Source organism: Coptis chinensis, chromosome 4 (genome assembly GCF_015680905.1).
Source record: "Coptis chinensis isolate HL-2020 chromosome 4, ASM1568090v1, whole genome shotgun sequence".
Taxonomy (NCBI): domain Eukaryota; kingdom Viridiplantae; phylum Streptophyta; class Magnoliopsida; order Ranunculales; family Ranunculaceae; genus Coptis; species Coptis chinensis.
In genome coordinates this window covers 18,965,290-18,992,456 of record NC_141459.1, presented here as the reverse complement: position 1 = coordinate 18,992,456, position 27,167 = coordinate 18,965,290, and the positions used below count along the sequence as shown (strand labels likewise).

The window sequence follows — 27,167 nt, the reverse complement described above, 5'->3', positions numbered from 1 at the left end:
TCGCTTTATAGTTTCTAAATGTTTGCTTAATTACAAAATAAGTTCATGCATTTCATTTAGTACTTGATTTTATTTCTTTTATGTATTAGAACATCTGAAGAAGTGTTGTATACTTGTATCTATGGTTTTTTGGGAAAGTGCAAGTAGTTAATTTCTTTGGTAGCATCTTGAAAGTTTACCAGGCTGGAAACTTGATTGGCTATCAGGTGCGTAGTGCAATTTTAAATAGATTGTTTGGTACGCATATTTTGTACCTACCATAAAATGCAGAAGGGAAGAAAAGTAGTTCATAAATCACAATCAGATTATTGAATTAACATAAGCCGACAAGTTGAATTGTGTATTTCCTTATGATATCAGCTAAAAGATTATATCAAAAGGAAAAAGGTATTCCAATGCATTCTATCTGCAACTTTTACTTGCTTCGTTAAATTTTTGTCTTGTTATACAAATACATAAAGTATATTTTTTTGGGTATTTTTAAAATATTTGTTGAACATTTTTTTTTTTACCAAATATATTTTGAGATATGTTTTCCTTGTTGATTAGTAAGTTCTATACCGCAGAATTTGTTTGTCATTCATATATGATATGGGTAAAATGGTGCACTTGTTCTTTTTTCAGTACATATGAGGCTAAGTTTCTCTTGGATACAATAATGTATTGATATAGTAGTTTTTTTTTCCAACTATAAGTCAGCTACTTTAGTAGTTTTTGGTACTCAATCATTGGTGATATTATTATTTTTTATGTTACTATTTTTTTTTAAAAAAAAATTACTAAGTTTAATTGAAATGTAATTTTTTTAACTGTGAGTTACGAATTGAAGAATATGTTTGTCACTTCCATTTGATATATGATATATATAAAAATAAACTTATACTTTTTAAAGATATTTTGGGCTAAATTTCTTTTGGATGTAATATATTAATATGGTAGTGACTTCCAAACCACATGTTTGCTACTTTAATTGTATATTTAGTACTTAGTGAACTTGTGTGTGTCTTTTCTTATTTTAATTTTAAATTAAGTTTATCTAAAATATACTTTGTTGATTTGTGAGTTACATACTACGGAACTTGTTTGTCATTTATATATGATATTGGTTAAATGATGAACTTGTTCTTTTTCAGTACATTTGGGGCTAAGTTTCTCTCGGATACAATTTATTGATATGGTAGTTTCTTTCAAACCATTTGTCTACTACTTAAATAGCTTTTGGTACTCAATCGTTGGTGATATTATTTTTTTTTCAAAATTTTTTTATTTGTTTTTAAAAATTTATTAAGTTTAACTGAAATGTAAAATTTTAAACTGTGAGTTGCAGATTGAAGAATATCTCTGTCACTTTTATATGATATATAGTGAAAAATAAACTTGTATTTTTTAAATATATTTTGGTGTAAATTTCGATTGGATGTAATGTTTAAAGTGGTAGTTACTTTAAACTTTATGTCAGCTACTTGAGTAGTTTTTGTAATCCAACTGTTGGTGATTTTTTAATCTGTGAGTCATATAATGAGAAACTGTTTGTCACTTACATAGGATTTTTGTTGACTAAATGTATGATTTTTCAGTATATGTTGAACTGAGTTTCTCTTAGAAGAAATGTGTTAATATGGTATTGAATTGATGGTGATTTTATTAATTTTAATTTCATTGTTTTATCTTATTTCATTGTTTTCTATTTATTTTGTTCAATTTTACTGAAATATAATATATATATATATATATATATATATATATATATATATATATATATATATATATATATATATATATATATATATATATATGTGTGTGTGTGTGTGTGTGTGTGTGTGTGTGTGTGTGTGAGTTACACACTGAAGAATTTGTTTCTCACTTAAAGATGATATTTGTTAAGCAATTAGCTTGTGTTTTTTCAGTTAATTTTGGGCTAAATTTCTCTTGTATGTAACATACGTGTTAATACGGTAGTTACTTTGAAACCATAAGTCAGCTACTTTTATGGTTTTTGGGACTAATCTGGTGGTGGTAGTTTTTTACTTTAAATCTTTGTAAGATGAAATTTTTCAATACATTTTGTACTTAGTTTCAATACATTCTTAGATCCTGGTTTAGTTTATTAAGAGTTTAAATCCTGGTTCCCTTAAATTTTCCATGTTTTATTTTGTTTTCAATTGGATTTCAGTGTATTTAGAGTTTGATATTATATAAATCGCAGGTGCCGACTAGCAAAGTCGATAAAACCTTTGGGTGATGATACTAGAGGTCTGGGGCTCGAATCCCGCTAGCATCAAAGAGTTACTGATCTCATTTAAAACAGGCTTACCAAAAAAAAAAAAAAAAAAAAGATATTATATAAATCAGTGTTCAGAAAAGTCCTTAATTTAGTTGTTTTTCAGAAATTATTGTGATTTTTCATAAAAACAATTTACATCAAAATTTATTCAAAGCTTACTGACGGTGTTTTAATGTATTGCTACTTAATGGACTGTGCGTAAAGAGTATTAGAGAAGGAGAATAAAGAGTGTTGGAGAAGAGAGAGGTGTGGTTTTATTTTGAATTTGTTGAGATCCAACGGTTCCAAACGCCTACACATATCTCAACAAAATCGTGTGGTGATGAGCAAGAGACGAGGTCACATCAAAGAAGACAAGGAGAAAGGAGAGAGAAATATTTTTTTTCTGTTGGAGATTGGAGAGAGAATTGTTTGTCTGGACATGGACAAGGGCAAAAATGTCAAATTTTCTTTGAATGGGTCAAAATTGAGTGTTTTGCCTAGATTGAGAAAAAATAACACTTTTCTTGCTTTGTTTAGGATATTTCTCGAAAAACAAACGTTGGGAGCCAAAAATCACTCATTTCATTGTATGTTATTATGTCAACAGTGAAAATACAAGCAAAGTATACTTTTTTGGATCGAAATAAACAACATATATCAAATTAAGGTGGACCGATGCAATTTTAGCCGCATCCGTGACCCATGCCTCTTAAAAATCTGAACCACTTCCGGACTTCACAACCACCTTTGTCTCCATCCATTTGTACCATATGACACAATCACTACCTTTACACACCACAAAGGGACAATGATGAAACCATTCAATGAAGATGTCCCAGTACCATTCCATTGTGGCATTTTTCCAAACGTTGATTGGCTGTCAGGTGCGTAATGCAATTTTAAATAGACTGTTTGGTACGCATATTTTGTACCTACCATAAAATGCAGAAGGGAAAAAAAAATTGGTTCATAAATCACAATCAGATTATTGAATTAACATAAGATCGACGACAAGTTGAATTGTGTATTTCCTTATACATCTTATATGCATATTTCGAGTTATGAATGAACTAGGGTATGCCCGTGCCGTACGGCACTGATAGAGTCGCCTGCGACGCTAACTTTGTAGAAGCAGCCTAAACTTGAACACACCCCCCCTCCCCGTTTTGATTCTATTATACTGGATATTGTTCCATTTATGGTCAAGAATGATTATTAGGTTGAGAAACTCGACATCACACTAACTTGAACCACCTAAGGGGTAATTTGGATAAAACCTCCCCATTATTTTATGACTTTCCAATGTTTTGGATCATGTTAAAAGGCTGCAAAGACAATTCTCATTCAATAAATCCGGTAGTGATTTGCACAGATGTTCTAGACTCATTCATCTAAATGGACTTAAACATGGAAGAACACCAATTAAACCAAATGAAATAAGAACAATATGAGAAACATATAAATAATCAGACTCCCACAAGTGGTTTGAATGAGGACATCAAAACAGTACCAAAAAGAGCACCCACAAAAGTACGCCAAGTACAAAAAAAAGTAGCGAAAGTACAGATAACATTGTTGACAATCATAACTCTTCTAGAAACCCCATCCTCATTCGCCAATGTCAAGGTCATTATCATAAATCCCAAGCCTTAAGGAAACTTCATCGAAAAAGTATGTAATTATCTGTTTTAAATTCGTTAAATAGAGTGAGTAGGAAATACTATATATAATGAAGGGAAGAAGAAATTGACAATTTAGAAGTGAAACAATGAACGATTGTATTCACCTCTAGACTCTTTTTAAGTTTTGGAACAAGCAAATATGTAACAACACCCAAAAAAACTCAAACAATTACAAACCTATGACACGTGGTTTTTATAGTAAAATTTTGGCAGCATCTCCTCTGTATTTTTGACATTTCATAAATATAAACCTATCATAACCTGAAAATCACAATCATATATTTCTCATTGGTTAATCCAGTTACTTAACCGTCTCGACGGATGATGAGATCAAATAATTGGCTTACAAAAATGAGAACACTTCAACATTATGACTTAGTACGCCAAAGTATTTGAATGTCCCGACTAATGCCAGATCATCAAAGCACCTCGTACAAAGTCATTACCGAAAACACAAGTAAAATACATACATTCGAGTCCCATAACTATCAAAAGGTCTACACACCCTTAACAAATGATATTTACAATGTATACATATACCATATTTCCTAAAGTTTCCATTGGGGTAGTTCCATAAACGCGACTTTATGTAACAACACTAATAAATCAAAGAACAAACAATAGCCACCGAAATGCTACCTGCACTAAAATACCTATAAAAGCAGCAGAACCAAATCAAAGCTCAAATCAATCAAAACTAATACTTTTCGACAAACCCAAAACCAAAAAATAGAACCCTTAATAAATAAGCAAATAAATACCTGTAACAACACCAGAAGAAGCTCAGACTAAACCTTTACATAGAAGAAAACAAATAATTCATCTCTGGCTAAACGATTTTAAAACGAACTGAATCTTTACATGGAAAATCAAAGAGATTGAGTTATAAGAGAAGAGATGTTACCTGTTTCACTTGACTTGAGAATCAGCAGAGATCACTAAGTTATAGTGATTGGCCAAGGTCCCATCACCACGTTCACGGATGAAAAAATTAAACAACATAATAAGTAGAGAAAGACCAGGGAAGGAAAAATGAAAAAATGAAAAGGAACATACCTGAGAATCAGCAGAGATCACTAAGTTTGAAGATATGAGAATTGAAATTTCCTCGTTCAGCTAAATACCATATAAACAGACGTCACCATTTAGTAGGAATTGAAATAGATTTGTATAGACCTATATATTCAGGTGTTGTAAGATCAAAAAAGAAGAAATTAGGGGAAAAAAACTAACCAAGGTTCGCAAAAAGTTCTTCAACTAATCTTCGACAAAATGTAATTACACACCAATTCAGCAAAACCTACATAATTTGAGCGAAGCAAATTAACCAAGTAAGTGCAAATACAAATGTATCAATTTGATGACTATAAATTCAATGAGTAACTACTCAACACGTGACTATAAATGAAAAGAACTTACGGATTATAGTAAGACTTCTGGGTAAACAAAGTTTGGGGTGTGACTTTCCGAATTTGGAGGGAGGAGAATACCGATTTAAATCTCGAAGAAGTGCACCTTGATAGTGTGACATATAATTGACCGTGGCTGAAAAGTTCAAGTCATGAAGGTCAATCCCCACATACTTCACCGATTGTCCTTGTGACTTATTTATAGTCATTGCATAAGCAACACGCACAGGAAACTGTCTTCTTGTCATATGAAAAGGAAAATCAGAAGACGACGGTGACAAAGATATTCTTGGAATAAATGCATGATTGCCCGCTTTTTCACCAGTCAAAATTCTTGCGAAAAGAACGTGAGGTCGACAGTGGACCACCATCAATCGGGTTCCATTGCATAATCCATCTTTGGGAGCAATATTTCGCAACAACATTATAGGACAACCAACTTTTAGGTTGAGACGAAATGGTGGTAGACCAGCTGGATCAAGTGAGTTTAGGTACTCATTTGGGTATTGATTAATATTGGCTGGATTCATTGCATCCTCGTCGCGGCTTGTGCGCATTTTAGAAAGAGAGTACTTTCCCACGGGAACATATTTAAAGCTGCTGCATTAATATCATTGACATCATCATTGCGTCGCAGATAGAATTGTCTTTCGTTTAAATATTCGTGTAACTGTGGTAGGTTGATTTTAGCCGAGGATATGTAGTAGAAATGAGATCACGAAGATTTGCACATCGATGAATTGTTGATGGTAGTTCAACTGTCTCGCAGGTCACTTCCTATCTAATTAACCATAAAATAGTAATGAATATTAGTACTTAATAAAAATAGTACAAAGAATGATGTAAATGAATATCAATATTAAGCAAAATAGTACAAAGAAAAATACACGTTTGGTACCTCCATTAAGAAATTTTATAACTTAATATTTGCAGAGTTTCCATTTTCCAATCGCATGTTTTGGGCAAGAGTTAGAACATGAATGTGACTCCAGAGGAAGGAAGACCGCAAGGAAGCACGCACAATCTGTTCTCGAACCCCTTTCGATATAACTGGAAGGCATTGACGGAAGTCACCACCAAGTACAACTGTTAATCCACCAAAAGGTTTATTATTGTTGCAAGTATCCCGAAGTGCGATCACTGCCTCCACACAAAACTTATTTTGCATTGGGACTTCATCCCAAATAATAAGTTTAGCTTCCCTGAATAATTCGGCATGCATTGAATTCTTACTAAACCCACAAACAGAGGTATCAAGAATATCTAGTGGGATGCGAAAGGTCGAGTGAGCAGTACGACCGCCAACCAATAGTAATGAAGCTATTCCAGATGAAGCGACCATAATAACAATATGCCCCTCGACCCGACGACCGCGTAAGCATCATTGTGTTGTAAACAAAAGTTTTGGTTCTGTTCTCGCCGCTCCATTCAAAAAGAAGAGTTTCCCTAGATTTTGGGAAACGGAATCTATCACTGTTTGATATGAAAAGCGTTGCTCTGCATTTAGGAGAACCCTGTTGCCATGTGCTTTTGCATTTTGAGGATCAAACTGAAATTGTCGCTGGTCCCATATGAGTCGGTTTGCAACAACTAAGTTCCATCTTGTAGTTAACAGAGGCAGCGGCATTAGAAGGAAATTAGCCAGTGATTTACATGACTCTATCAAAATCTCATTTAAGAGAAATAAACCATAATCTTGCACTTTATCAGGGGTAGGTTCTGGAATGTTGAACATTGTGCGAAGCTTATGTGGAAGGTCATCACATATATTTTCCCAAAAATCATTCCACAATGTTTGGGGTTGCAAAGGATTGCACTCTGCGAGAATAACACAAAATAGTCGGCGAAGATGATATCCGGTCTACATGGCGTGGGCCAAAGCTTCTGTAGACATTGCACCCCCATTTGTCATCTTCTAGAAGTCCACGCGGCAACACATGCATCTTTAAAAGTTGGAAGGGGAGGACCATTACCAATCCTTTTCAGATCATCAAATGATTGAGGTCCTTTTACAACGGTTAGAAGTAAGCGTAGGTAAAATCGCTTCACGAAAATTAGGACTGGAATAAATACATTCTACCAATAGCAAATTTTCCTCTCAGATCCTTCTTGTCCAAGTCCGAGATTGTTTGTTCCGCACATAGTATTGGGCAACTCTTGATAAGTGAGGCTTCTTGCTCTTAAATCGATGCACAACAATCAAAGAAAGAAATCAAAGTTGACTTTTGGTGCTCCACCCTTGATAGTATATCATGTATTGGTTCATCGCCTTTATAAACTACGCGGTGCATTCCAGTGGAGATGAAGTGCCAAGTTTAATAACTATGGGAATCTCCTCATGTAGATGGAAACTTAATAATCTCCAAACCGCTTCTTTTCGGTGGGCCAATGTATCTCGTGATCCAAATATTGTTGGATCTCATCCAACTCATTCAACACTATTGTTGTCATGTCATGCCCCTTTTAAATATATACTTGTGAATGTATTTAACACAACGGATCCCAAAGACAAACTTCGACATTAATATGGCGGTTGAACATCTTAGAAAGATAAGGATTATAAGGAACAACATCCCTGTTATCAACTGTATGCCCCCTCACAATATATGATCTACCGTTGTCACGACGACGGTAGATAGGATATCCATCTTTATCCATGGTGGTAGCATCTGCAAAAGTCCGGGGATAGTGATGCTTGCATCTACCATTTACCATGCACGGAGAGTTAGGATTATTTAGTCCACATGGACCATGAACCATACATGTGAGGACGGTCTGAAATAACTCAGGTTCGGTTTCTGGATCAGGAAACTCTGCACATACAATGCGATCAACTTTAGCAGGTATACGGATCTTGTCAGAATGTCGAAGATATATAAGTGCATGCATATGGGGCAACCCGCATTTCTGGAACTCAATGGTGTAGACATGTGTAACGGCAGTACAAAGCACACCTTTCTTTTTAATTTCCTTCATCAAGGCCATTCGCTTTAGTTCAAAGACACGGGCCACGACCTCTGGTCGATGAGTTGCAGTTTGGTGCTCAGACAATGCCTCAACAACTTCGTCCCAGTGCGGATTTGCAGTCATTGTGAGAAATATATTAGGATGCTTATTGTAACGTGTGATGGCCATTGAATTCTGAAAAATTTCGAACATGTGCCTAGGGCTGCCGACACAAGATGCTGGTAAGACCACTCGTCTTCCAATCTGGTTTGGGTCGAAAGCTTCAGCTGCAACATCAGTGATACCTTGATAAAGTTCAGCCCGAAGCTTGTCTTGTCAGAACCTATAATATCTCATTTTGTTTCGTTTCGCTTACCACGCCCATCCATCCACCAAAAACTCTTGAAACAGCTTTGTGCCCCAGCGTAAGATTGCAGAATATTCTCCGTATGCGTTCAAATATCCGATAAGAGTAGAAATCTATCCGTGGTCAATCGGTCATTAGTATTTGAACGCCTCATATCGATGACCACCCAAGCTCTCCGTAAGGAAACATTAGCACATAATGCAAAGGCAAGTAATTTGGATGACATTCATCGATCCGCATGAATTCTTGCCCTCCTTTAAGATATATCACAATATCCCTCATATTATTATTCACCGCCATCCCTGTAAAATGACAAAGAATCTCATCTGCGGTTGGCAAGTTGTGTAACGTCATCTCTAGTAGCACACTTTGAATGCAAATAAGCAGGTACATTGAAGTTCTCACCATGTTGAAGAGAGGCAGATCTAAGAACATCGTATGCATGGCTTAAAAGTAGCAGAGAAACAATTATCTTTGGAGCATAGTTGCATGAATTATCTTGTAACATCGTGGTTCAAATGGGGATTACGGTTGACGATATATCAATGCAGCCTTTGGGATCATATATGTAAAGTTGAGTAAGTTGGCTGCCTCAAAGGTCGTCGAATTAGAGATCCAGTTCTATGACGAACCGACCATGTATAGTAAAAGGCCTTGGACCTCGCCCAAGAAAGACACATCATTTCCTCCAAGGCTCGTAAATGCGAAAGCTTGGTTGTATTGTCTCATGTACTTCCGAAATGACTTTGACTTGCGATCATTTCCATCATATAAAGCTTTAAGGGCTGGAGGTAATGGCCGTAGTGGAGGCAATTTGACTTTCCCTTGCAAACAACAAGTCCCGAATCGAGGACGTGATAATGATGAATCTTTTAGTCGTTCATCCATCCAATGGAGTGCACTACAAAATGGATTAATTGAACATCCATTCTCCCCAAGGAGTGTCTTCCTTGTTCAATCAGATGGTTAGAAACAATATTGTCAACTTCGTCTTCATCATCACTTATGTCAGCATTATTAGCAGAAATTGGACGGTCAAAACCATTATTGTGAACCTCCTCACAATATTGTGCAGGATCCCCAAATGGTTGTTGTCTACAAGAGAAATAATTGTATATATTTAGACAAAGGTGCCATTTTTTTGGTATTCCAATTTCAATAAGTGTGAAGAAGTATACCGCAAATTTCGGTTAGTTGATGATGATGCAGAAGCTGCATTTGTCGAATGTGATATTGGATGGACAAAAGATGAGGTAGAAGACCTGCAGTTACGCGTACTGCGAAGAAACTTGTGATGTTAGATAGGATCTTATGGTAACCAAACCACAAAGAACTAAGAGAAAGATGTAATAAACCACGTACTAACCTTGCATTTTGGTGAGACGGTGTTGGTACAAAGTTCTCATTGGTTGAATGTGGAATTGCATGAGGTAAGGATGAGGAAGCAGAAGAGATACATGTACTGCAATGAAACTTGCACAGGTGAGTTATATATAGATTTTGATTAAGAAAAACTACTAAGTGAAGTACTCACGTGTTGTTTTGATCCGATGAATCAGCATGGGTACTTGATGTGACACGTTCTTCGGGGAGCGTAAATAGCCTTACGGGATTAAGGAATGATAAAGATTTCCGAAGAGACTCTGAAGAAGAAAGACGTCGGTATGGTGTTGCATGAGGTGTAACTGGACTATTATGTGTTTGATGCTTGTCAGCTTGAAGTGGAGTTTGTGGAAGTGAATGAGAACCATTCAATGTTGAACCTTGTGCACCTTGGATGGTGAAGTTTGTGCTGCCAATTAGTTTAGTGCTCCTTTCTCTTTCCTTCGAAAGCACGTCTTGTCCTAGTATTCTATTTGTTATCCGCACCTAATTATAAGTATAATCAACCGAATAGAGTGGGAGAAAGAGGAATGCATGGATAATAGCAAAGATGGCAATTAGTATTAAAATTAGAAAACACGAAATGTAAAGATATGAAGAAAGTAGTGAAAGGTAATAAGTGATCGAAGACTCAAAGGCAAATTATAAATGAATAGATGGATGACCACATGCAACACAGTTGGTGGGTAAATATTATACATATAAGCAGGCATTAAATGGAAGTTATTAAATAGTAGTGAATTTACTACAATTATAGTGTACAAAAACACCTTTTGGACAATGCATGAGCAATCATAGTATTATTTTAATTAAAGCTCATCTTACATGAGAACCGGATGGCGGGAGAAGTGTTTGAAGTGGAGTCTGTGGAAGTGAAGGAGAGCCATTCAATGTTGAACCCATTAGTTGGTGGTCAATGACATGACGTGTGACTACTTGTGCACCTTGGATGGTGAAGTTTGAGTTGCCAATTAGTTTAGTGCTCCTTTTCTTTCCCTTCGAAAGCACGTTGTCCTAGCATTCTATTTGTTATCTGCACCTAATTATAAGTATAATCAACCCGAATAGCAAATATGGCAGTTAGTATTAGTGGAATGTAAATAAATGAATAAAGTAGTCAAGGATAATAAGTGATCGAAGACCCAAAAACAAAACAAATTATAAATGAATAGATGGATAACCACATGCAACACGGTTAGTGGGTAAATAGTATACATATAAGGTGCATTAAATTGAAGTGAATTTACTACAATTATAGTGTACAAAAAACACCTTTTTGACAATGCATGAGCAATTATAGCATTACATTTTAATTAAAGCTCATCTTACATGAGAACCGGATGGCGGAGATGAGATAGAGAAACACTATCGATGATACCGCACATTTATAAAGCAAAAGAAGAAATAAGACAATGCAATATACATAAGCAAATAAAGTAGAAAAATAAATAAGGAAATGCAACTTAGCATAAGACAATGCAAGCAAGAAATACCGGAAGCCAAGAGCGGTTGAAGATTGAGCCTATCTTGGGGGCAACAAAGACATGTTTGTTTTGGTTTGAAGGTTCCTTAAAGGAGTCCATAGGGCGTTTTCCTTTGTCAAGAATTGGTTGAGGAAGCTATAAATATTTGAAAGAGAGTTCAAAAACATGATGTGAAATCAATAAGAGTGTTAATATAATTTGGGTAACTCAAAGTATGTTAATAGAAGTTATCAATAACGATATTGTTGATTGTAATACCGGGAGCGAAAGGTGTCGTTGAGGAGTAGGTGGTCAAGGTAGAGTCCATCTTGAATGGAACATAATTATTGTTTTTCTTGCAAAGGTCCTTATAAGGGTCCATTGGACGTTTACCCTTATCTATGGGATCCTCAGAGAAACAAATAAAAATAGCTAGATACTCAATAAAATCTGTAGAAACAAACATAAAAAGGATGGGTAGGGATAACATACCATTGAGAGGAAAATCTGCAACAAAAAATGGTGCCTACAAAAAAGAAAAGCAAAAGTGATTATGTACTTGATCGCCTTTAATCAAAACCTAAAGGCAACTTAAAACACACTAAATCAGTAAATTGATTAGTACATGTTCTATCCGAACAATCATAGATAAACGAAAAGAATTTTCTTGTTCATAACCATCATCTCTTATATTGCAATCGAATAGTGTTAACACCTATGTCTCCACCATGAGACACCCCCAAGGAGTAGAGTGGAATTATCTGGGCCCCTATCCAAACCCACGGTCACATTCCTCCATAGGGTAAGCTTCTTAACTTATATAGAACAAAGCACTGGACTCCACCGGTTGTAAGCTCAATTAATGTAGGCTAGTTGACACTTGGGCTTAAGCCTAGGCAAATTTTTCAGGAAAAAGTCCATCAACATCCCATGTAAGTTACTTGCTTCATCATAACCCGACCCATTAGGAATTATGTTGTTTCTCTCCGCTTTTAAATTTCAATCATCACATCGCTTCGGTGGAAAATTTTCCCTCCATAAGAAAGAAAGAGTTTTACTTAGATTAATTGAGTGACATCTAACCCCTATATTTTAAAACAATAGAATTAACACATTTAAAATAATACTAAATTGAGTACTAAAACATATAACTACACACGGACACTATTCGTGGTGTCATCTGCTCTTATTTTGCTTTTCTCCAACTCAAAGTTTCATTTTTTTTAACCAAAGACAAAAAAAATACATTTCAAACTTTAGGAGAACTAACATAAATGTTGACCGTTTAAAGGTTCTAAAAGGTTTCCTTGCTTACCTTCCAACTCTAGCTCTATCGCCCATGAGACTTTTTGGAGAACCGGTGAGTATAATGAGCTGAAGTCCCAAACTACAAAGGGTTGAACAGGTTTGATAAAACAAAATAAATTAGGAAAACAAAATAATCACACATTACGTTAAAGAATATTTTTTGAATAATTATTAGTTGGAAGTCCACTCTATAAGGGATACATACATATTTAACATTGCCTTTAACATTTCAGCATACACATAGTAGAACTTTGATTACTATACTCAAAAGTCAATCCAATCTTCAAGCTAGACAAAAAATCATTGCCATTTGTTCGAGTGTAAAAGAAGGTGGACCCCAAAGAAGAGCATGTGGAAGACAATCCAATATCCTCATGCATTTTTGAAAGACAGAAGTTTCTCTAAAAATCTTGGTGATTTTTGAATCTTGTACAAGTCAACATTGTAAGTGGGAAGAGCCTAAAAGCCGAAAGGACCACATATCAAGGACCAAAATATCGATATCGGTTAATATATCGGTGTACCCAAAAACCGATATATATCGGATATATCGGATATATCTATTTTTTTTGTGACCAGTCCAAACCAAAGCCCAAAATATCGATATCGATAAATATATCGGTGTACCCAAAAACCGATATATATCGGATATATCCATTTTTTTGGTGACCAGCCCAAACTATTTAAAATATCGAAATATAATATCAAAAAATATCGAAATATATCGAAATATATTGGAAATATTGGATTTATATTAAAATTGGTCAAAAAGTCAACCGATATATATCATAAATATCGGACATATCGATTATATCGGGCGATATAAAGTTTTATATCGGAAATTCGATATATATCGGGGAAAAAAGGGTTCTATATTCGTGGATATATGTCGGAAATATCGATATCGGTGTACCAAAATACCGATATATATATCGGCAATATTTTGGTCCTTGGTCCAAAACTATTTAAAATGTCGGATATATCGGAAATATAATATCGGAAATATCAGAAATATATTGGAAATATCGGATTTATATTAAAAAATGGTCAAAAAGTCAAACGATATATATCGTAAATATCGGATATATCAATTATCTCGGCAATATAAAGTTTTATATCGGAAATTCTGATATATATCGAAAAAAAAGTTCTATATTTGGTAGATATATATTGGAAATATCGATATCGGTGTACCAAAATACCGATATATATCGGCGATATTTTGGTCCATGCCACATATATAAAAGTAGTAGGGTAGTGGAGGTCGTCTTCCCCATTCCCCGCCCCAACCCCAACTTTACACCAAAACAAAAAATGAAAAAACATAAGTGTTTTGAATTTGAGCAAAAGAAAAATGACACCAAAAAATATTAACCTTCAAGGGAAAATGGAACCAAGAGATCTCAGATTGAAAGCTGGCGAAACCTTTTCAAAAGGGAGATTGAAAAAAAAAAAAAAAAAGAAAGAGACCCATCCGATCCATTTGAAGGAAAAAGTCAGTAGCCCTTTTTAACCACATCAACACTAACCATAAAACCCTACGACAATCTCTCCCATGTATATAAAATTGTATATAAAAGTAAAAGTGTATATAAACACATCAACACTAACCATAAAACACTAACCAATCTCTCCCAGATTAAACAAGAAAAACAGACAAATTGAGTAAACTCATACGTGAATTTGTTGGGTATGTTCTTGATCATGACACATGTATATAAAAGTAAAAGAAAGGAAAAAAACATTTGCTTTAGCCTGAATAGCAAAATAAGAGCAGATGTATCCAAAAACATTTGGTAGACATTGACTTCGATAAAGTCTGGAAGGTATTCTTTGCTTTAGCCATTGAGAGTGAGCTCTGAAAGAAAAAAAAAAAAAAAAAGAGTGGCGCAATCAGGTAGAAACGGTATTTCGAGATCCTGTAGCTTTGTAGAGTTCACAAAGCTCCGGTCATCTACATTTATAATATTTGCTGAATAATAGGGGAACAATTATACATTCAGTCTTCTGCAAGAGGCGTACATAAAGAGGGAACTTACAGGTTATATTTACGGTATTATTAACACATGAACTGAACCGCTCCTTCAAAGAACAAACAATAGCCAGACCTCATTTTATTAGTGTACATAAAGAGGCGTACATATAATATTTGCTTTATTAGTGTACATAAAGCATTGTACATAAAGAATGAATCAAATGAAAACTGAAGTCAGAATGAATGAAAACTGAAGTCAGAATGAATGAACAAAAGCATTGTACATAAATAACAAAAGATTGATTAATAAATTAAAAGAATGAAAACTGAAGTCAGACTTCATTTACCTGTGCTTCAGCTTCGTCATAATACAGGCAATCAATCTTTTGTTAAATGGAATTAAAGATGCACGGCCCAAAAATAGCCATGCATGTGTTGTCTGCAGAATGCTGATGAGTTCTTTCAATTCACAATATCTTATTCTGCAAAATAACCAATTAACTAACTTTAGTACATTCTTTTTTTTTTCCAACTTCTGTAATAAATTTTGATATTGGAATACTTAGATATGGCGTAGCAGTGCAGGTGCGCAACCACCATCTTCATGAAAATAATAACCTAATACATCATTTCCCTTTTCCTAGACACTAAATTAATCAAGACTGGTTCTTAGAAAAAAAATTAAATGGTTAAACAATACCGCTTTGTTTGGATCTGGGTGAGAGAGAGGAGAGGACGAACCAAATTATTGACTAACTATACATGCGACCCATATGATATGGACTTCAGACTATTGGCAGAGGATGTTTGGATTTCATTTTGCTCTACAGTGGACTACTTGTGGATCATTAATCCTATCCAATCATAAATCATCCAACAGAGTAAGCATCATTCATGTAACAAATCACAAACAAATTGGTCTCGAACCATTAGTCTCCCATTCCATCGAATCGATTATTACCAATCCGAGGGCAAATAGTTCAAAGTTAATGAGAAAATATGATTACCAAGCATACATTCCAAATGCTAAAACGACTTCTATGTCAAAAAGCTCTTTGTTTAAATGGTACATGTTTTGATGTTTAGCACTCGCCACAACGTAAAAACTGACTCATTATCTATTGATTATTGTTGATTACAGAATATGGCTTGGGAAGACACGCGCCGCAAGGAGATGTATTTAGTTACGGGTTCTACTCTTAGAGTTGATAATAGGAAAACGGCCCTCTTGACACATTCGTTTGATCAAGGTTTGAGTTTGGGAGAATGGGTGAAGAGTCTCTATCCATACAATCTTGAGCCCCTAGTTAAACAAACTTTGCTAAGGTTTTCACCACCGTAACCCCGATTGTACTCTGCCAAGACTTTGCAAGATGTTATCTTTGAGATGATTGAGCTTGGTCTAATGTGCACACATCGATCTCTACTTATGATGAGACCAAGCATGCTTGATGTAGCTCATGAAATGGGTCGGTTAAAAACAAGATCTTTCTAATCCTTCCACCCCGAACATTGAGGAAGCTTCTTCTTCAAAAGATGGTGCTTCATGTTAGTAAACGACATAAATGAAGTTGGCTAGTGCAGGGCTTGTTCTCCTTTCTGAATTTTAAATAGTTCTCGTTCATTTTTGGTTATTCCAATATTTGTGAGTTTCAATTCATTGTAAGACTCTGCAATTCCTTTGTACACAATGTTTAAAGCATTCTTTGGTTATTCCAGTTTATATTTTAACACCAATCAATTGATAGAGATTTTGAGATTGATTAATAAAACAAAAGATTGATTAATAAATTAAAAAAATGAAAACTGAAGTCAGACCTCATTTACCTGTGCTTCAAGCTTCGTCATTTATCATTTACCTGTGTTGGTTGTGGAAATGAAACAAGTCAGACTTCATTACCTGTGTTGTTTGAAGAATGAACTCTAGAGTGACGGCGGCAGGAAGAATGAATGCTAGGATAGGGCATACATAGTTTGTTTGAAGAATAAGATCCAATAGATCCCAGTGTTAGGGCATAAGGGAGCATACTTTTTGGGATTGGCTTATTTTGCCATGTCACAACTTAGAAAAGACAATGGTAACCATTGGATGGAGGCCCTGCGGGCCCCACACCATTGTGTTTTATTAGATAGATGATCACCTGATTATCTGCATTGGATCTATTTTTCAAGTTTCAACTTTCACTAGCGATACTCCATAACTTGACGGTTAAAATCATGTCAGCGTGGCAAAATCATGTCAGCGTGGCAAGACAACGATTGATGACGAACCAAACTCCAATAAAATGCAGCTATAAATCACTTGTTGTTTGCGTAGCTAGGTACGCCTTCTTCCTGCTCCTAGGCTCTAGTCTTCTTTCTCTCCATTGCTCAACTGTCCAACCCACTGTTTTGTCCTCTGATGATAAAGAAAATAGATTAGGTGGTCTGCACTCTTCGTCAATGACCCTTAAGGGTCAGTTTCCTGATTCACGTAAGTATTGCCAAAGTTTACATTGTGTTTTTCTTTTGAATAATGCACTTAATTTCTGGTAAAGTTTCTGAGCAAATCTATACTAATGTACTTCACCTAGCTATGATGGTTGACTGGTTGTTAAACTTCCTACTGTCTGAATATAAAACAGATGGTACAGTTTGGGACTTTGGGCTCCCAAAGACCTGATCCTTGTATATATCTTAAATCCTGTCTGGCTATTAAGCACACAAATCTGCATCAGAAGTCAGAACCATGAACTTCCGTAAGTACAACTACTGGTCGAGTGTCCAAACCTGGTCACCCTGTTGTCACTCGCAAGAACTAAAAGTACATTTTACATCTCAAGTTCGCATTAGGGTTAATACTTAGTAGATTTTTATCTATTTTCATCTTACAAAAATCTTATAAAAGGAGCTTATAATCATATGATGTGGTACCATGATCCGCCACTTCCAATATCTTCTTTTTATATGGTATGAGCTGAGACATACACTATTTTTGGCTAGTCATAGGTAAAATGATGCAAGAGGCAAAAGAATGCACGATTCATCATTTATATATTCCAAATTGCAAAACTGGAGTGTGTTCTGATTACTGCGGCCGAGTTACTGTAGGCACTGCTGTTGGAGCTGGGTGTGACTGTGCGAGGCTGAAGATAGCTGTAGGTGCCAAACATTGGAATGTTGAATGCGTTTCATCCTGTCTCAGTGCATGCCGGTAATATTGAATTGAAAATGTGAACGGCGAATAAATATGAACCATTTCGTTATTTTCTCATCGCAGCAGATCTTGCACCATTCCATTAGTTAACAATTGTTTAGCAAAAAAAAAAAAAAAAAAAGTTATCGATTGTGCTCATATAATAAATTTTAATTTGATGTGCAAAAACAATGTTTTTACACCATTATCATGTTCTTTGATCTTTACTAATTATTTTAGAATATCTCATATATTGTTTTCGTGACTACATGGTATTGAAACACACATGAACTTTGGCAATAATATGGAATTTGCAGTTTCTTTATTTGAAGGCAATGTAATTGAAGAGGCAAAAGGATGCACATCTGTAGAGACATTCCGCCCTGGATGTACAGCTGAAAATTGCTCTGCTTTCTGCCAATCAGTTACGAAGGAAAAACTTATATTTGAGTACCAAGGTTCATCTACATGTACCTGTTACATAGCGGGTGTTGAACAATTGTTATTAATAAGAATATGGAAATCTGAGCGTGAATAAATGTGAATTGTATGGTTATTAATTTGTACACATACAGTATATCAATTTTTTCTGGGCGTAAAATCTTGATTAGTATATTCAGATGACATTATTCAATATAACTGGTGTGGGTGTCTTATAACCCTCTAACTATTTCAAAAAGAAAAGATAATGGGTATTTTGTTCAATTCTCTGGAGTGTCAAACAACAGTGTGCAAACTCTTTAATTATTGGGTACAATTGTTCTCCGACAACATTTGTATGATTAAATCTGGATATCCAATATGTTATACCTTGATCACTATTACACTCACTCTCTTACAACTTGTTAATAGGTCTCCCCCCCCTCTCTCACACTCTCCTCCAACTCTACGCCCCTCGCTAATAATGAAAAAAGCCTCCTCTCTCTATCCTCTTCTTTCTCTTTATACTATTGTCCTGTTCATCCAAGCCGCGTCCATCTGTCTCCCCATCTCGCGGCCCCTTGTCTCCCACGTGTAGGGTTTCCGTACAGTAACTTAGAGTTTGCGGACCGATCCTGTGCACCTCCCCGTCGCGGTATATGTTACCCTCGGTTCCCTTCATCGTTGATCTGTCCCATCCCAAATCCTACCACTACAGATGCCCCCTCTCGAGGCTGCGATCTTACAAAGGTCGGGGGGTCGAGAGTCCTTGCACTCCCTTTCTTCAACCGCCGCGATCTATCCCATCCCCTATGCCCCTGGGCCTTGCGTGTTCAACACGCACGATGAGTCAGTGTCTCTTCGAGTTTCGTGTCCCACGTGTCATTTTTTGGATGGTCCTTGGAGTTATCTCCTCGATTTCAGCACCCCCGAATGACAGATTTACCCCTCCTCTAATAAAGCCAGCTCAAACTTCTCTTTCTCTCATTCAGTCTCTTTCTCTCGCATTTTTCTCTTCCTTTACGCCTCGTCCTGCTTTTGTCTCACTGGTTGTGCTCCGAGTGCTTGCTCCACCGCTTGCCTCCCAACATCGGACTACTCTTTTCGGCATCTTCAGGTTTGTTTCTATCACCCACACTCACTCTTTTACACTATTTTCTTTCATAGAGTTGTCGCTAATTCCCTCCCCCTTTCGAAAACTGTTCATCTTCTTCTTCACTTTGGCCTCTTTTTCCCATGTCGGACGCCGATTCTGATAATTCTCCCCCCTCCACCTCCAACACGGTGGGCTCGCCCCCTCCGAGGCCCCTTCCACCTCCGGGCAACACTTTGCCCTTCCCCCACCGCCGCCTCGTAGTCGTAGACCTAATTTAGAGGCGGTCAGGGCAGCTTACGACATTCTTGCTGATGTCATTCTGGAGCACGTGCCTGACCTCACCCATTTTCCACACTTAGTCCCATATAGGCCGGGGTGTCTGGTAGCCACGGTTGGGCAGATCGTCGCAGGACTCCGCTTTCACCTAACCCTTTTGGACGTCGCAGTATGTAACCATTTTAACATCCCTCCCTGCCAAGGTATCGGTAATTTTTGGCGCATCATGTATGCCGCGAACCATTATAATCAATCTGGTGTGCCCAAAATAACACTCCGCGACATGGCCGCTCATTATTACATAAAAAGAAGCACCAAGTACGTTAGTGTCGGTTACCATTCCTTTTGTGTCCGTCCTAAGAAACGGTCATTTGTCCTACACCTCACTTCCTCGGACAAGCTGTGGCACCACTATCCGCTGTATATCTCCAGAAATTTTCTATCCGCGGATCTACCCCTGCCTTGACTCTCACTTATCTCGCTTTTCTGCCCAGTGGTGAGTTCCCCTAGCCCCCTTTCCCTTTGCATGTGTAGTCCGCTGTATAAACCCTAATGCTATGATCTCCTTTCTCTGTGCAGGTTGGAGACCGGACTCAAAGTCTAGCATCTATGAAGGCGTGAATTCCACCATATTTCAGAAGCTTCGCGACCTAGGCCCTTCTCAAGCCGTGGTCCTTGGTGTTGACCCCCACACTTGCACCCCTCTGCTGTCTGACTCCAAAGTGCAAACCATTGGTGCCTATAGCGCCCCCTTTTATCGTCCCCCTCCTCCGAAGGAATGCAAACCCCGAGCTTCTCCTCCAGCCCTGAGGCCCCCCACCAGAAAGCCTCCCCCCTCCCTGCTCCCACTCGCCGCCCTACGCATCTCGCAGCTCACTCCAAATCCTACCAGTCTCTGGTTACTTGGGAGGATCAATACCACTCCCCTCACTCCCCCAATACTGCCTCTCCTTGCTCCAATATGAATGTCTCCAAGAGAAAGCTGTTTGACAGCGACTCCCGATGACGCAGTGACAGAAGTCGCTCCTACTGCCCCCACTGCTCCCCCTCTCGGATCGCTTCTCAAGCGTCCGCGGACCTCAGATACTGATGAACATATCTCTACTGTCAATGCTCCCCCTCACGCTGCTCCCGCTCGCCATACACAGCGGCCGGGTAAGGAGGCCGCTGATCTCTCAACTGCGTTTTGCCCCATCTTCAAAGTCCGCAGCCGCACCGTCAACATCAATGACTCGGCCTTAGAGAATCCGGTAGTCACCTCCTCCTTGTTCTATGGGTCCCACCTCCCAAAGACCTGGCGTATGTGGAAGAGGGCTCATTTGACCGGCACCGAACCTCTTTCTACACTGGCTGGGAGAAGGTGCATTTCGTTTCCATCTTTCTCTCTGTTTTTACCATCCATCCAGGGTGCGCTAATCCCTCTCTTTTTCTCAGATGAGCCTGGATATCTCCTACATGATCCGCGGACTGTTCGGTTCCAGATCCAAGGTGGAATCACTAGAGGCTGACATCCATAAACTCAAGCAAGACCTGGAGGCTGCGGCCCTGGATAAGGTCAAGGCTTAGGACGAGCTCAGGGTTCTCATCAGGCCTACATGGACTCGGTCAATGATCGCTTAAGTAACCAGCGAGAGACCCTCCTTCAGCAACACTCCGAAGCCTTGCCCACCCTCTCTCAGCAGCACAAAGATGCCACCGCCGCTCTCCAAGCACAACACGAGCTGGATATGGATAACCTTCAAATCTCTGGCAGACAAACGAGTGGCCAAAAAGATCAAGGAGGAGCACAACCGCCTTATCAAAGAGGGCAGACTTCTTCTTGAACAACCTGCCCCCGAGAAGGAGTTTGCAGTAGCTTTGATCCCCGACCTCCCTACCGACACTTTGGAGTCTGGCATTATTCCTGTCATTGTGGCTGAGGTTATCAATGCAGCTGCGGATGCGGCTATTAATGACGCCACGGACACCGTAATTGCCGAAGATGTTTAACTTTTGTGACTCCTATAATTTTGCTTTGTTTTGCTACTATTAACAATGGTGTGTTTTGCTACTTTCAAGGGGTGTCCTATTTCTTTTACTTTCAATTAATGATTCGTCTTTCTTCCTTGACCAACTCTTTTATACCGCCTTCTCATGACTCTCTCCTAGATATGTTTTGTGGGCTCCCACACCCTTTCTCGTCTAGGCCATAGGATTGTTTTCTTTTGCTAGGGGGAGCAACCCCTCTTGCCCCCGCCCCCGCCCCCTATATATGCTCGACTCGGACCTCATGTCTGCGAAAAGGGCAACCCACCTTGCCCCTAGTTCGCTGTAGACCTCATGTCAGAGGAGGGGAAACTCGTCTTGCCTTTAATGGAGAATTAGAACTCTTTTTCGTGAAAAGGCAGCTCAACCTGCCCTTATTTCGCGGTGGACCACACGTCCGCGAAGGGCTCACCCCCCTCGCTACCTCCACTCTGATGCCAAATCAAAATGCAAAGCAACGCCATCTACTCAAAAGTGCCATGGTTTTATATATTTACAAATAGCCCATATAGCTGAGGATAGCTTCATATTACATTCACTGGTGAAACTTTTTTAACAACCTCACATTCCATGGTCTCTCTACCAATTTTCCCTATATGGTTTGTAACTTGTATGTGCCTATTCCTCCAACGTCTACCACGGCATAGGGTCCCTCCCAATTTGGACCCAGTTTCCCCTCGCTCGCCTTCTTAGTGCTTTGAGTGACTCTGCGAAGCACCAGGTCTCCCACTTTAAATCTCCGCAGCTTTACCCTCTTGTTGTATTGCCTTTGGAGGCGGTGGTGATACTCTTCCAGCCTTATGCGCGTGACGTTCCTTCTTTCCTCGGCCAAATTCGTGTCCCTAGACAGAATGCCCCAGTTTGACCCATCTTCGACAGCTCTCATTCGGGTGGTCGCCGCCACCATTTCTGATGGTATCACCGCCTCTATGCCATATGCTAATGAGAATGGAGTCTCCCTGGTAGTGGTCCGTGGTGTAGTTCGGTAAGCCCACAACATATGGTTCAACTCGTCGGCCCACGCCCCCTTCTTATCCTCCAACTTCTTTTTGAGATTGTTAAGTATGGTTTTGTTGGAGGATTCAGCCTGTCCATTGCCTTTGGGGTTGTAGGGGGCCGAGAATCCTTGCTTTACATGATTGGCTTGTAAAAATTCCTTCACCTTAGACCCTGTGAACTGAGATCCGTTGTTCGCGATTATAGCGTAGGGCAGCCCAAAATGGCATATTATGTTCTCCCATAAGAACTTGACCACCTGCACCTCCTTTACTTGCTATAGCAGCACGGCCTCAATCCACTTTGTAAAATAGTCGGTGGCAGCCAACATGAATCTCCTTTTGCCACTGGCCATGGGTAGCGGTCCTACTATATCAAGGGCCCACATCGCGAACGGCCAGGGGCTAGACACATTGTGCAGCGGCTTAGCCGGGGCAAATATCAATTGAGAAAACCTCTGACATTTCTCACATTTTTTGGCAAACTCTACACATCTCTCTTCATGTGAGGCCAAAAGTAACCTTGTGTTAACAGTCGATAAGCTGTGGTCCGACCTGCTGAATGGCTCCCACAATCTCCCCCGTGTAGCTCCGCTAACACCTCTTGCCCCAGCCTAGGCCCCAAACATTTCAGTAAAGGTCCGTTGAAATTCTTCCTGTACAATTCCCCTTCCATCAGGGTATACCTTTGCGACGACTGTTCCAGTCTTCTCTTTTCTTTCTTATCCGTCACCTCGTGTCTAGACAAGAATTACTTGATAGGCTCCATCCATCCTTCATTCTCTTCCGTGACACTCAGTATCTCCGGATGCTCCTCGGTACTTGGTCTGTCTAACTTTCTTACTTGGATGATCCTCTCCTTCGATCCTAGCATGGTCGCGGCCACATAAGCCAGAGCATCTGCATGGCGGTTCTCCCCGCGGTTTAGGTGTACAAATCGGATTCGTGTGAACTTCGCCGCCCACCTATGTAAGACTTCCAAATACTTCGCCATTCGAGGGCACCTCGCTAAAAATCCACCGTTTGCTTGACATACCACCAGATTTGAGTCGGAGTAAACGGTGAGTTCCTTTATGCCCAAATCCTCAGCCATTCTCAAGCCTGCGATCACCGCCTCGTATTTTGCCTCATCATTTAAAGCCGCGAACCCCAACTTCATTGTCTGTTCCAGCCTATTATTTTCTGGTGTAACTAGCACCACCCCTATTCCGCTGCCTGCATCTGTTGCAGACCCATCCGCGAACACCCTCCAACCATTCCTCTTATCTCACGGGTTTAAGTGATCCTGTTCTTCTTCTCGTTCGGGCTCCAGGATCATCTCTTCCCCCCAAGTGGGATCTTCCGCAGAAACTCTGCCACTGCCTGAGCTTTCTCCACTGTTCTGATCGATATTGGATCTCATATGAGCTCAGCATCACGTCCCATTTTAGCATTCTTCTAGATTTTTCAGCTTTCAAAGCTTGTTTGAGGGGCAAATTTGTGACCACGATCACTGCATGAGCTTCGAAATATAGTTTCAACTTCAAGGCTGAGAACATTAGGGCCAAAGCATACTTCTCCACTCGACTATATCTAGTCTCCGCATCTAATAACGTTTTACTCTGGAAATTCACCAGCCTTTCCAATCTATCCACAACACGAACGAGGACCGAGCTGATCGCATATTCCGTGACCCCTAGATACAAGAACAACTTCTCTCCTATCTGGGGCCGCGACAACAGAGGTGCCTCCCCAAGATATCTTTTTAACTCCTGAAATGCCTTCTCGCACTCCGTTGTCCATGCAAAATCTGTGGTGTTTCTCAGCAACCTATACAACGGCCTACATTTATCGGATGATTTTGAAATGAACCTGTTTAGGGCAGTGACCCTACCTACCAATCACTGCACTTCTTTCACTGTCTGAGGAGATGGCATGTCCACCAATGACCTTATCTGTTTGGGATTAGCCTCTATCCCCCGCTGCGTCACAATGTACCCCAGGAATTTCCCCGTGGTGACTCCGAAGGTGCATTTCTTTGGATTGAGTTTCAAGTTGTGCACTCGCAGTATCGTATCTGTTACCCGGAACATGGAAATGTGAACGTGAATAAGTTGTAATATTATGGTTATTAATAAAGGCAATTATGTATTTATCGGAAAAAAATGACAATTATGTCAAAATTCATGGTGTAGCAAATGTTGTGTCATCTATCTATAGTCAACTTTATTATTATTTTTTCCAATAAACAACATATATATATATATATATATATATATATATATATATATATATATTAAACTGATACATGCAACAAGTTTATTCAAATACTAGTTTGTAGGCCCGTGCATACGCACCGACTTTTTATAAAACTTGCTCAAGAACATATACAAATTTCGTAACAAAATCATTTTAATTGTCCTTTAAAACCCCGTTTTTAATTGGGGAGAGATCCCGTTGTAATAGTTGACTTAATTTAGAATTGTGATTCTCATTTTAGTAGGAGAATTATTACTTTTTTAGTTTAGAATTGCTAGAATTTTCTTTTTCAATAGGAAAAGGAATTCCCGTTTTAATAGGGTGATGATATGAAATTTTAAAGAATTATATGTCTTAGTTGAATTTCCTAACAAATCGTTTTAATTGTCCTTTAAAAAATCCGTTTATAATTGGGTGAGAGATCACATGATTCCCGTTTTAATAGGAGAAGAATTATCGTTTTAATTAGAAGTTATAGAATTTTCCTTTCAAAAATAAAGAATGAGCTTTCAAATAGAAATAAGGAATTCCCATTTTAATAGGAGTTAGATTCCCGTTTTGAGTTGGTTTCTTAAAACCTATTTTAGCTTGGTGAGAGAATTTTTTTGCTCCTAGGCACTTAGGAGCGAAAATTCTCCTAAGCACCCATCCACCACCCATCCAACATCTTTTTAGGCTATTGATTAAACATTAATTAATTAAAATCTAACCAAATATTTATTTTATTCTCTCTCCAAATCATTCAATATTTTTCTCCACAAATCTTTCATTTTTTTTCTCCACAAATCTCCATGAAACTATGAATTTCCTAATGCACAACAACTTATCGAGTGTCCAAACCTAGTCTTCTCTATTGTCATATACACATTACATCTCAAGTTCGTGTTAGGGTGAATACCTTATACATAGTATTCTATTTTCAACTTACAAGAATCTTAGAGAAGGAGCTTATGATCATGATGTGGTACCATGATCTGGAACTTTGCACCTAATAAAAACTTGGAATCTTCTCTATGAAGTGATATTCCATGTCAAAAGGGGCAATAAAATCTGACCAAGCCACTTCTACCCTTGTGCTGACCCTCTTGAATTGTAAATGGTTTCTTTTTTTAATTAATGTTCCCTGAGTAACTAGGAACCTTTGTAGGTTACAAACAGATTCAATCAAGATGATAGACACATGTAAACTAGTGTGTAATTGCAACATCAAAAGGAGTAGGATGGTGGAAGAGGTTTCTAAAAGGGCATTTAGTGCATGTTAAGAGATTAAATGGAATTTTATAGTTGGTAGAGATATGAATCACATCAAGAGAAGATATAGTTCGAGAAACCATATGGATGTGGTCAATCTCGAAGTTGCTTAGACTGTATGATGCAAAACAAAGCTGTCACTAAATTTATAACTTGTTGCAGATGTTGTGCAGTCCTTCATTTTTATTTACCCATTTTGTTTTATAGGTCCAATGAGGTTAATTCAGGCTGCGGTGCCTCACATGGCCACTAGGAAAAAGGGAAAGATCGTAAATATTGGAAGTGTTGGCGCTTTGGCACCTGGTCCTTGGGCGGGTGCTTACACTACTTCCAAAGATGCTCTTCACGCCTTGATTGACAGTTTGAGGTTTCAAATGCTTACCACCTGGTTTCTTCTTTAGCTCAACATATTTGTAATACATCTCTTTTGTTTGTATACATCACCATCTCTCTGCTGTATCTTGTGCATCTCATCCTGCTTTAATACAACTTGTAAATCCTCTGGGATTAGTAGGTCTGGTCTAAGGTCTCGCCAACTGGTTGCATAAAGTAGGATCTTATTTGTTGCACCCAATTACTGCAAACTTTAACTTTACTAGTATTAAAGCTCTATTTTTTATCGGCTGCACCAATTAGGTTGCCTACATACCCATTCTGGGATCAAGCCGCCGTAGTTCACTCCTGTTCCCTCATCTCTGCCTCTCTTATGAGCCCCCTTCTTTCTATTCTCCTCTCTTCCCTTTTATATCCCCTCTCCTTTTATCCCCTTTAGGTTTACTTCATGGGAGTATGGGACACAGTATGGTCTTGGGCCTATTTTCTGGGCCCAATACACACTATGGTGCATCTATGAATATAGGCATATGGCTACTACATTATCTATTTAAGACAT

General features: G+C 38.4%; 2 protein-coding genes and 2 long non-coding RNA genes across 6 annotated transcripts in view; 2 read left to right on the top strand and 2 right to left on the bottom strand.

The window, feature by feature from the left end:
• Positions 1 to 26,692, top strand: part of LOC147502373 (short-chain dehydrogenase/reductase rusD-like) — a 61,116-nt gene extending 34,424 nt beyond the window's left edge. Inside the window, exon 2 of the mRNA XM_086607192.1 lies at positions 26,483 to 26,692. Coding sequence (XP_086463318.1) covers positions 26,483 to 26,676 — 194 coding nt within the window. The 3' untranslated portion in view covers positions 26,677 to 26,692. The remainder of the gene's footprint in view (positions 1 to 26,482) is intronic.
• Positions 4,357 to 5,206, bottom strand: LOC147502376 (uncharacterized). Of its 2 annotated transcripts, XR_015221678.1 has the most exons (5): positions 5,182 to 5,206; positions 5,005 to 5,064; positions 4,853 to 4,886; positions 4,710 to 4,742; positions 4,357 to 4,601 (listed from the first exon to the last, which is right to left on the bottom strand). It is a non-coding gene; the product is annotated as an uncharacterized LOC147502376 (long non-coding RNA). The 2 variants fall into 2 exon arrangements; XR_015221677.1 differs by lacking the exons at positions 5,005 to 5,064; positions 5,182 to 5,206 and having other exon boundaries at positions 4,853 to 4,987.
• LOC147502375 (uncharacterized) lies at positions 9,543 to 12,857 on the bottom strand. The gene is made up of 6 exons (XM_086603685.1): positions 12,832 to 12,857; positions 12,009 to 12,042; positions 10,205 to 10,539; positions 10,037 to 10,132; positions 9,849 to 9,947; positions 9,543 to 9,765 (listed from the first exon to the last, which is right to left on the bottom strand). The coding sequence occupies exons 1-6, from the start codon at positions 12,855 to 12,857 to the stop codon at positions 9,543 to 9,545; spliced, it is 813 nt and encodes a 270-aa protein (XP_086459811.1).
• On the top strand, positions 17,070 to 18,501 carry LOC147502374 (uncharacterized). Of its 2 annotated transcripts, none has more exons than XR_015221681.1 (3): positions 17,070 to 17,272; positions 17,782 to 17,992; positions 18,307 to 18,501. It is a non-coding gene; the product is annotated as an uncharacterized LOC147502374 (long non-coding RNA). The 2 variants fall into 2 exon arrangements; XR_015221682.1 differs by having other exon boundaries at positions 17,074 to 17,272; positions 17,890 to 17,992.
• Positions 26,693 to 27,167: the final 475 nt, after the last annotated feature.

Bases quoted from the DNA above. Each gene is read 5' to 3' on its own strand.
- LOC147502375 (XM_086603685.1), bottom strand. From the start codon at position 12,857: ATGGGCGATAGAGCTAGAGTTGGAAG. The intron at 10,133-10,204 runs GTGAGTACTTCA...GTTTCATTGCAG, and splicing joins TCATCGGATCAAAACAACAC to TACATGTATCTCTTCTGCTT. The intron at 9,948-10,036 runs GTTAGTACGTGG...GTTTCTTCGCAG, and splicing joins CCGTCTCACCAAAATGCAAG to TACGCGTAACTGCAGGTCTT.